Below are 12,325 nucleotides of genomic sequence, written 5' to 3' on the forward strand. Positions count from 1 at the left end.
CAGTTATCGACTAAATCGATTTTTTATATTTTAACTCAAAAACTAATCACTGTAAGTACTTTAAATTTTCACCAAATATTTATATTAGTGTTATCTATATACATTTAAATTTTCAAAAAAAAATATTTTGACTTTTTAGAGCTATTTATGAACAACTGATATTTTAGATTTTTCTAAGAACTTTTTTTTTGAAGTGTCAATAAAAACATTTTGGATCCCAAAAAACCCTTGAAATTTTAATATAAGATTTCACATAAGTCGTTCTTTTTTATTAACATTTGAAAGTTCAAATATTGACAAAAATTTGTCAAAATCATGAATATTTGCAAATTATTTTGTATAATTCATAAACAATTTTTCATAAGTAGCTAAGAGTTGAAAATTTAATAGAAGATTTTCCTTAAGTTTGGCTTACAATAATTCCAAGAGAAATTAAATTTTGGTGTATTCAGGCCATTAAAACATAAACTCCCTTTTTATACCAATCACTGGAAATTATAACTTAAGCTGACAAATCATCTCCGTTCAGAATCGTTTTTCGTATACAATGAAACCTATCTTTGGATTCCAATTTAATACATCAATTATAGTGACCTGCTACACAACAGATCGTTACTCACTTGACCATTCTAATTTTTTAAATTTTTCACATTATACTATGAAAATGGGTTACTGTGCTTTTGTACAGTCGTTATACTCATATGGTATAGCAGCTTAGAGGAGTATATAACTATTATTTAAAAATACTTAAAATCACTAAGAACCTCTAAAAAAGGGTTTCGAACAAATACTAAAAATCCTTTTAATAAATATAAGAATTTTATGTTATAATATAAGATTTAAAAACTAAATTAAATTTATATTACATTAATTTAAATAAAACTGTAATCACAATTTATTACAATACATAAAAAACCAACAGAAATAGTTATCAAACTAATAATTGAAAGTACTCTTTTGAATATTATTAAACAATACAGAATTAAATTTAAAAAAACATGTAGATTAATTGTAAGATATTATATCTGCCTATTTATACTATGGATTTATTCACACTATTTTAAGCTTATGTTTTATATTACCTACATAAAAAAATACATATCATTAAGTATATTTAGTGATAAAGCTGACTAACCATTTCCGCTCATTATCTTTTTTGTATACAATTACATATTATTGAATTCATACTTTAAACACTTACAATAGTTAACCATTTGACATCTATAAATGTAAAGTATAGCTTTCATCCACTGGTCAACATTTTTTTTTTTATATATATATACGTAAGATTTGAAAGTTGTATGTAAAGTTCTTTACAAATTTTTCAAACTATAAACATCAATAAATACAACTCTACCAGATAATCAAATTGATTTTTATGCCGATTTGAAATTCATATTTTTATAACGCTATTGCAATCCGTACATTTTCAAAGAAAATTTTGAGTAACAAGCAAATTTTTATTAGTTGTAATAAAAATATACATCGTCTTGGCTCCTTGGTGTTCAGTAGATCAAGTTCTGTGGTAGTCAACAAAACTAACACTAAATGTATACTGTTTAGAGCTTAATAAAAATAAAAATAAATTTATCATATTTCATATTTAATTATTGTTCAGTCCAAAAAAAAATATAATATGTGTACAACATAATTTTTATTTTATAGAACAAAATAATGGAATATAATAAAATTTCATAAATAAATTGTGATTAGTACAGTATTGGAAAAGAAAAAATATGATGTACTTATGGTGTAACAAAATAATAAATATGGTTGGGTATAATAAATTATGTATTTGAACATTTTTATAATGCATGAACATGGATAATATTAAATTATATCATTAGTGTTGTATTGTAATTAAGTGTTTATTCGGTTTCCCAAGTCCGCTTCACTTCTAATACAATGATAAAGCAAGTATAAACTTCATTGTTTTTAGTATACGTTACACGAAATTTGTATGTTCCATAAAAAAACGATTTGGGAAAATTGGTATTCATAAAAGTATCAGTATCTATGTTGGCTAATTTATAAAAACCCTGAAAACATAAACGAGATTTTTTCATCATTATTACAAAATCACACATGTATATAATACTGAATAATTGTTATGAAAAGACAAAATAAATATAAAATAAAATAATAAAAAATAACAAGAAAAAGAGTATTTTCCGATGTTTATTATAAACAAAACTAAATTATTAATAATTATAAAAAAAAAAAAAAAACAGTTTGGAGTGGGTTATGGATGACATAAAAATTAAGATGGTTTTAATTTAATTTATTTTAATAAGTTCTTATTATAGGTACCTTCATATTTAAACTGAATTTTACTATTTTTTTTTAAATAAAAACTATAACAAACAATTAAAACAATTACTTCTAAATCATCGTTTAAACGTTTCTTACCATCAACTTAATGAACATTTTTTTGAAAACCTAAAGTTAATGTAAAACTAATAAAGTCATAACAATTAAAGTCAATCAGTGAGTCTCAGTCATTAAAATAAAATGTCCGAAAATTCTCTAGACAATATATTACTCTATGTGTTATATTATATTTGAAGATAAAGCTAATACAACATTTATACTATTTTTTATATTTATACAAACACATGTATACCTTGGGAAAAGGACATGTCCCATTTCGGTGTCCTGCAGAGTCCACCAATACAGTCCAAGCCGGTCCTAAAAATTTCATGAGCGTTGAACAAGCTTTGGGGGACTTATACAAAAAAGCATTTTCCTTCCAACCACCAATAGAATCTTTTACCGCCATATTTAATTCCAACTAAAAAAAGAACAATAACTTAGCAAAACCAACATAGAATTTGGTTTATTAGTTAATAAAATAATAGTTGTGAGCAATGTATAGAAAATCATAATTAAAATTCGTCTTATAATAATAATCACTTAACTTACATTAAGGGAGTCATCAAATGGTATTGAATTCGTTACGGTTCCAACGACTTCTGTGGTATTGGCAGACTTTTTGCTTACATGAACATCATATTTAATTTTATCATTTGACTTAATAGATTCACAACGAAGTATTCCTAGGAATTTTAATCGGTATATACCCTGAAGAACAATATATCATTTTTTTAAATTAATATCGTACTATAGTATAATATAATTATTTTAGAATGTGATCGTTGCTAATAGAACAAAAAAGACAAAATAGGCATGTATAGAAATTAGTTACTTACATATGGTAATTGTGGAAGTGACAATGGTTTACCTTTATCTGAATTAACAAAAATTACACACACAATAAGATTGATTAATAAAAAAGTCTTCATCTTTGGATTAAAATTTTTTAACCACACAAGCATCAATGCAGTTTATTCTTCTATTCTTATTCAGAGTCGAAATAGTTCTGTTTTATTAGTACCTATTAGCTTATACTTATCATACAGGTAATAATTATATGTATATTTTATTATTCATTACTGACCTTACACTAATTATTAATTATACTTCTATAATTTTTTATATAGTTCAGATATCATCTATTATTCTATAATGTATAATTTCAATTTTGTATGTGGTTTTGTAAAATGATATATTTGTTATCATATATGATGAAAATTCAAGATAATCAATTTGTTTGTATTTGCTTATAGTATTATTATTATTTTATTCATGAGTATGGTAAATTGTATTCGGTCTGACTATACATATTTATAATTGTAGTTAATGATTTTGTTTTATTTAAACATACAATATTATAGTACCTAGTTTTTAAAGTTTTAATTTCATGATTTTCAGAAATATAGAGATCTATTTTATATATTTTATAATGCCATGCGTATATATTTTAACTGGCCTAAAAATAATATCAATTCTTAAGTACGAATTTAAGGTAATTAAATTATTAAAAGCAGTGATTTTATGTCTTTATCTAACACCCGTAGAATATAAGAATTTACACATATTCTTATTCCTCCGTACCATTTAATCCATAAGATTCTTAAAACAGATTAAAAGTTATTTTCGTCAAGTCCATAATTTGAAATCAATTCTTCCATAATTTTAATTTTATCCTCCTAAATCCTAAAAAAAGCATACTAAAAAATCAGTAATTAAAGTATGAAATATTTTAATTTTTGGAGAATTTAAAATCAAAAATCTTTCTGATCTCTAGTAAATTTGACGACAAATATAAATGTGATCTATTTGTAGAATACTTATCACTTCTCTAGACCAATCGGTACTTTGGATTTAAAACACGTCTAAATTTGTATGTTTTAAGAGTACTAGATAAAGATTGAAAATTACCGTTTCCAATCCCCAAACAAAATTGATTTTATAATGTCCTATTATGTGACAAATAATTTTAATATTATTTCTGGAAATGTATGACGATGGTTATAACAATTATAAATTAAAAGCATTGGTTATCGCAGTATTGCCCTGTAATATATTATAATACAATAGATACGATCAAGTCCCAGGTTGATAATGGTTTTTAATGAAATTTGAAGATATAAACGGTTTAAGGGTTTAATAAAACACGAGTAGGTACACGACTCGTGAATGCTATTATTAAATACATATTTTAAATATTTAAAGTTATAGACAGTGGAAAAACGATATACAACGTAACATGTGTTTGACGATCGTTTTGAGTATCTCGAGTAACATTACGTCTCGGCACACGACCAGTCAAAGGGTTATATCATAATATATGAGCGTAAATGTATTTTTTGTAAATTCTAATGTGGTGTCGTCTCAGTCGGCAACACACATAGAAGACTGTGGACTTGAATACAAATAATTTTGTAATAATATATTGTATTGCTAAGTAGTAGCAATAACGAAGCACTGAATGTGTCAAACCGACTCAACGACATGCAGGCAGATAATGATATTTTTCTGAACTGTGATGAGTTGTGTTTTCGAGCTACGGAAGTATTATAATTTATAATTATCTCAGCTTATTAACCGTAGTAAATTACGAAAAAACATTTTAGTAAAATAGAAACATCACTACCATAATCCATGACATGACATCAAGCTTGTTTAGTGAACACATATATATATATATATAAGTATGTAAAAGATATCATCACTCTTATTATATTACTATTCCGGATATTAAAAACAAGATAGTCGTCCTATTTAATATGTATATTTTTTTTTTTTGAAAATATTGTACAAAATAATTATTTAAACAGATTATAAATGTTTATTTTATTGTCTACAAAGAAATTATCTGTTCTATAATTGTCATGAATTGTAATTATAGGTAAGTAAAAATGATTACCATGAATAGAAAAAAATAATACCAGTGAACAAATATTTAACTTTGATAAATTTAATTATGTTGCGTATCTAAACATTTATATCATAACTAAAAAATAAACAAAACGAAAATATCTAATGGATAATTTTTCTAAGTTATCTTTCACAGCAATACTGGAATCGAGGTCAATAAATAAATATAAAATGTATATTATAAATTAAAAAAAAAATTGGTACAATTAATAAATAATTACTTCTCATGGATATCCTACATACAATTACCTTGCATAAAACGAAAAATACTTTGTATAATTTGATTTTCCATAAATATGTTATAGGTGATTATCATATAAAAATAAGTACCAAGAAGGAATATAATAATATTGAATTTGTTTACAAAAAATAATATACGTACCAATAATATATAATAATAATATAATATAATAAAATAATAATAATATATTATTATATACAATATACCGTACTGTATAATTCAAATAAAAGTAACGTGTACAGCTTGAAAGTTAAATGTTTTTTTTTTTTGTGTAGTATATATCAGCAGGGTTTATTAGACAATGCGGGGTTTTTTCAATAGTATATACGATATACCGTTGTTTAAACATACTATAATATCATATACAATGTAGTTTTAACCTATGGTCAGACTATGTATATATTATCCGTTGTTTGAATATAATTTAAAATAATCTAATATAAATATATTATATACTATAAAACTAATTATTCAATACGTATTTATCTTTATATTGTCATTATTTGTACTTCGTGGTGGCATAGCGAGACCATGGGTGTTTTATTTTATAATAAGAAAGTATGTGTGTACATCATAACAAAACTATAAGCCATCCATTGCCTAAAAATAACTAAGTTGAAGTTAATCTACACCCGTAATAATATATAGATAAAGGAATTATATACATATTGTCATCACTAATGTCACTCATGTTACAGTTCCTGCCACTATATAAAAACAGCCGTTCCAACTATACTACTATTTAGTATATTTTCTATGACTACGATACGTCTCACACAACAGCTGTCTGATTTCTGCGAAATTTTATATAGTTATATATGAATAATATGATAATTCATGATTGTGCGTTATTTTATTGAATCATAGGTATAGGTACATCTTAATTTATTTATTTGATTGCAATTTTTTTTTTACGTGTAAGAATTTAAAAATTTTTTAAATGCGACTTTATTTAGTACAAACATGGTTTGCACTTATAATAAGTTGTAAAAATATATTATGCATACCGTGTCTACAAGACTAAGCAAATAACAAATAAATGAGTTTATTGCATAATCATAATATATTATATTATATTCATAGAAATTATATTAACATAGTTATATACCTACGTCATGCCCTATGTCTAGGTCCTTATTACATTTCATCAGGCCTACATCAAACATTTGGTGACATGCGCAGCAGTGGTATATTATGTTATACACCACACGATGAGCAAAACGTTTGTACTTAAGCGAAAAACGAATGAAGGAAAAAATAAATGCGTATTTATCATTCGCCTTTCATCGGCGAACTGTACCTATCGTACACATACTATAATATAATATGTAAATATATTCGATTTCGATATTGTGAAATTTCTCGAAAATGGTGTGCGATATTATGTACGGAAAAAATGACGTTCGTCGACCATACGTATTACAGGTAGTAGAGGTATATACACGTGCGTGTATGTCGCATCCATTTAGTGTTCTGGCCCGTTTCGTGAAATGAATAGATTTGGTTCGCGAAACGGAACTCATTTTTTTACACATCGTGTGATCGCACGATGTGGATAATTTTTCACGTAACGGACACGGATTTTTAGGGCCGAGCGGTTTTGAAGCGCGGTGAAAACGCGCGCCTACCGTGTTTTCACCGCGCTTGGAAAACGCCGCTTGTAAACGCACTGCATAATATACAGAGGGCGCCAAACTAGTGCTACAAAAACCGCGCGTTAACGCGTGGAAAACGGAAAACGGCGGTTGCACGCGGTAACGTGCGTTTTTTGTCGCAATATAGTTTGATGCACTCTATATTATTCTATACAGTGCGTTTTTATCTAGCGTTTTTGAAAACCGCTGTAGTGCGGCTCGGCCCTAAAAATCCATATCCGTTTCGCGAAAAAAGTCATTCACATCGTGTGATTACGCGATGTGTAAAAAAAAAAAATAGTTCCGTTTCGCGAACTGGATGAAATTTCATGGAACTGCATGGTATGAACGCGAAACGGATGCGATATACATATTATATTATATTATACGCTATAAAATTGGAAACGGATGCAAAGATAATATTATATAAATTATTATTATTAACGATTTTAACTTTACGATAGACAGTGGTCAGTGAGCCTGAATATTTTATTATTATCTAACCGGTAAATTAATATAAGATCATCAATACATTGCATACAACCGACCGATAAAATCGTGTTATTTTTTTTTAAAGCTTTTATGATATATTTTATATTACCGTGATTATTTAAATTAATATTTTTGTGTAATAAATACAACCGGTAGTTCAAAGCAGCAGACGGTTACAATGCAGATTTTTTTTTTTATATTTTATCGTATATTGGTATATGCTTGATAATTTGATAAATTTTCTAAACCGTAACTTGAAAAGGTTATTTATTATGTAATATTCATATCCCCAGCAGTAATCTTAAAAAATAATACAGTATATTTGTTTTTCATTAAAAAAAAAAAAAAAAAAATGGATTTTATATTTTATATTTAATTGTTTAATGCATAAAATGCATAAAAACAATTACCTATACGTGTATTTCGTGATTATTAAATTAAAACTAAATAAGACAATTTAACAATACTATAAAAATCAAGTTTACCATTGTATCAAAAAGAATAATATTTACTTGAGTAATAACATGCAACATAATACAATAATTAATTTAAAATAACAAATATTTGAATGGAAAGTTTTTGTCTACAAAAGACAATATAACAAATTATATCATCGCACTCCAAATTATATTTACTACATACATTTGATACATTCATTTAAGAATTGTAATATTACATAATTATATACGTAGAACGTACCAAAATACATTATTACAAAATTAAAAAGTTAGGTACTATCATAATAAAATCGATTTTGTGTTAAATAAAAGTATATTTTTACAATCTGTAATATTTATATATACTACAATAAGTAAATTGTACAGCTTAGATACAATATACACTACATGAGGAGGAAGACCTACCATTATGGAAACCCTATGACTTGTGGGAGAGCAGTTTTTTTATTTAATTAAAACAGGTCGAAATTCAGGAAATCTCGACACCGGTGTTTTTTTAAACGACGTGTTGGTTATTTGGTCAGTGAGGCTAAGCTAGAAATTGTGTGATTAACTGTTTTTCTGACATTATTTTTGACTAAACAAGTGTTTCTTAAACCAATATAATTGTTTTTTTATTTATGTTAATTCAAATAAAAGTAAACTCTTGTATTTCCGCGTCTAACATATAACTGGGAAATTAAGTGCATGAAGTTTAGGCACTTTAAGTACCAATAATATAAATAAAATCTTTGAAACTTACTATCATTTATAATATTATGCTTGTGTTAATTGATTAACTTCAAATTAAAAAATAATATCAGTAAATCAGTGGTCGCCATGAGTCATAATTATGCAGAATTATAACAATACCAAAAGCAAGGTCAATAAATAACAATAGGTATACATAGAAATTAGTAAATTACAAACTAAAAAAATATTATTTAATTTTTGATAAAAATTGTTGAACAATGTTAACATTTATATCATATTATATCATAATAGATGGATATAATATTATATAGAAGTAAATATGAATGATTAATAATCGATCTTATTGTTTTTGCAGTTATTGTTTATTTAGATAACTACTGGTAAACGTTGGGTTTCACTATAATTTGCGATTATGATTATGATTGAAGTACCTCATTTTTATTTTATAATATGTCAGTTATCATACGTATTACATGAACAACCATAGCCTTGTTGCGACACAATGTTCCCAAGTACTATATATGATACTTATTACTTATTGAAATGATTTAGTATTTTATAGGGTGGATACACAGTAAAATTCAATTTAACTTGTACGCGAGCAAAACCTCTACCAACACCACAGAAATCAAAAGAAATATTATAAACGTCGTTCAACTTGATTATTCTTTTTTTGTAAGTAATTTTTCAGAATCTGAGTGAAGTGATGAATTTATTGATTCACAAACAAAAAAAATTATAGAAAACTAATTTTTACGTGAATCCTATTTTCCATAAAATTGTTTTTTTTTAAATTTTACTCAAAAAAAAAAATTGTAAAAACTTGAAATTTTGACTAAATATTAATTATTGTATAGTTTGTTATATTTTACGATAAAATTCTAAAAGCATTTCGACTATTTTTTTGATATAAATAGACATAATATTAAAATAAATGTTGATTAAAAATTATTTGCTAAATTAAAAAGTTTTCAATATTTAATTTTACTTCAAAAAAAATTATTGAAACTTGAAATTTCCACCAAATGAATATACTATTATTTTCTTCATACAATAACATATTCGTTTTTGTTAATACTTTTTGAGTTAGCTATGGACATGATAAATTTTAAATATTTTTATAGTTTCCTCTGTATAAATGTTGAAAAAAAATTATCCACTTTGTCAAAATTATCAACAATTTAATAGAAGATCCCACAAAAGTTATTCATATATCTGTATAAAAATATTAAAAATACATAGTCACAATTTTTTTTTTTGATATCACTTGGTAATATAAACATATTATAAGCTTATATCAACTACACTCAGAATCATATTTCGTATGTACAATGATTCAAATTCAACACAACTATCATAAAGAATCATTAAACACTTAAGGTATAGCAGAGCGTTACCTACTTACTCAAATATAATATTTTCTCTTAACCTAAGTTGTTATTTAAGACAGTTAATTTATTGTTATCTCAAAATTGTGTATCGTTTAATATCGGATTATGTGATTTAATCATAAATAACGGTGTTACAGGTCATATACATTAATTTATATTATTTGTTGCATATTATAGTAAATAATATGAATTATAGGTACTATATACCTATTGACAATTTTTAGCCTTTTTTTTTTTTTTTTAATATATCTATTTATACTATAAACACTATATTATATTATTATAATATCCTTTTTGGAAATCGAAATCAATTTCATGAAACGGACAATACCTAGTTAGATTGTGTATTTAATGTAATTATTATGAAACAAGAGTGTTATATCATTATATCATAGTATTATAACTATATACTTTGTTATATTGTTCTATAAACAAAATCATAACAATTATAGTCAATAAATTGTATCATACTACATTATATTTTTATTTTATTTTTTACGTAACATACTTTTCAATATAAGTAAAGATAATAATGTTTTATCCGTTATCTTTATTTTATGAAAGAAATATCAAATTTAATTTCGGTGATTCCACATCCGATATATAATAAATGGTTTCTTATCGGAATATCGGTTGACGGATACTATTTATTATTTTATATACCTAGCAATTTTATATAAAAATGGAATAAAGGAACGTATTTTATAAAAAAAAACTAGATGAATGTTATAATAAATTGAAATCAAACCAATCACTAAATGTGCTCAATTACACATGATTTCTGAACTAGAAATGGCTAAAATCAAAACGTAAGTAATTCTGGACTTAAATAAACATTAAATTAATTAAATCAAACATAAATATTAACACGTTTAAACAACCATAGAAAACTAATCGATAGTTGATATAAACTGTAATATTTTTTACTATTATTTATTCCAACAGTGGTAAAAAATATCGACGACAATATTATCTACCATCCACATATTATGTATTAAGTATTGCAGAAGAAAAGTTTTTAATACATAAACAAAATGCATCTGATAAAATAATAAAATAAATTAATATTACCTAAATATTTTGGAGATGTTATTTGAAACCAGTTTTTTTTATTTTTTTCATATTAAGACAGACCATGGAGGTAATATGAAATTATGAAATGCATTATATGATACGTATTATGTATCAAGACCACCAATTGAAATTTTTTAACAGTGTATGAAACTTGCAATTGTAAAAAAACAATGAACAAAAAAATTGTAATAAAGCCTATCACAGCTACAGATTTTAATGAAAGAGCACAAATTGACTTGATGGATTTTCAGTCGGTAGGTACCAGTTTGAAAATTTAAATGGATACTAAATTTACCAAGACAATGCGACAAAATTTGCAATTCTAAGAACATAAGAAAGTAAACAAAAAACTCAAGTTGCTAATGAGTATTGTTGACATTTGGAGCTCCCAAAAATATTACACAGTGACAATAGCCATGAATTTGTAAATTCAGTAATCAATGAACTTAAAAACCTTTTGCCAGAATGTGTATATGGTCGCCCTAGACACCTTCAAAGTCAGGGAAGTGTTTAAAGGTCTAATCAGGATGTAGAACACATGTTACGAGCATGAATGGCTGATAATAAATTCAAGAAGTGGAGCATTGGATTAAATTTTGTTCAATTCCAAAAAAATAGTTCATTTCATCTATTAATTAAACGTAGCCCTTATCAAGTTTTATTTGAAAATAACCCGAAAATTAAATTAGGTACATCAAATTTTCCATCTTATCTGTTAAAGAAATTAACAACAAAAGAAGATCTTGAACATATATCTCAGATAAAGGAAATTAAAACACGTTCAATTGCCTGCAGCACTTGTAAAGTTGAAATAAATTTGCTACTATTGGAGATTGCTGAAAATAATAAAATTATTTAGTTTAGTTAGAGGATGGTTCAGTAGTAAATGTTTGAAAAAATGAAAAACTCAATTTCTTATTACTGATGAAGTTGATAAAAATGTTGAATATTTGGTGAGAGAAATGATTAAAAAAATTTAGGCAAAAAGTTTTGATTTATTTCTGTAAGGAAAAAAAACCTTGCCAATCAAGACAAGTAGGTGTGCTTGTTTTAAAAATAATA

At 25.3% G+C, this 12,325-nt stretch overlaps 1 protein-coding gene across 1 annotated transcript; it reads right to left on the minus strand.

Annotated features, from left to right (window-relative positions):
• Positions 1-1,495: 1,495 nt before the first annotated feature.
• LOC114128784 (uncharacterized) lies at positions 1,496-3,391 on the minus strand. The gene is made up of 4 exons (XM_027993368.2): positions 3,210-3,391; positions 2,923-3,081; positions 2,624-2,791; positions 1,496-2,039 (listed from the first exon to the last, which is right to left on the minus strand). Exons 1-4 carry the CDS (start codon positions 3,333-3,335, stop codon positions 1,869-1,871), a joined length of 624 nt encoding a protein of 207 aa, XP_027849169.2. The 5' UTR covers positions 3,336-3,391; the 3' UTR covers positions 1,496-1,868.
• Positions 3,392-12,325: the final 8,934 nt, after the last annotated feature.

Source organism: Aphis gossypii, chromosome 1, assembly GCF_020184175.1.
Source record: "Aphis gossypii isolate Hap1 chromosome 1, ASM2018417v2, whole genome shotgun sequence".
NCBI lineage: Eukaryota > Metazoa > Arthropoda > Insecta > Hemiptera > Aphididae > Aphis > Aphis gossypii.

Excerpts from the sequence above, each read along its gene's own strand:
- LOC114128784 (XM_027993368.2), bottom strand. The coding sequence starts at position 3,335 with ATGCTTGTGTGGTTAAAAAATTTTAATCCAAAGATGAAGACTTTTTTA. Across the intron at positions 3,082-3,209 it reads CACTTCCACAATTACCATAT|GGTATATACCGATTAAAATT; the intron begins GTAAGTAACTAA and ends ATTGTTCTTCAG. Across the intron at positions 2,792-2,922 it reads CATTTGATGACTCCCTTAAT|TTGGAATTAAATATGGCGGT; the intron begins GTAAGTTAAGTG and ends TTCTTTTTTTAG.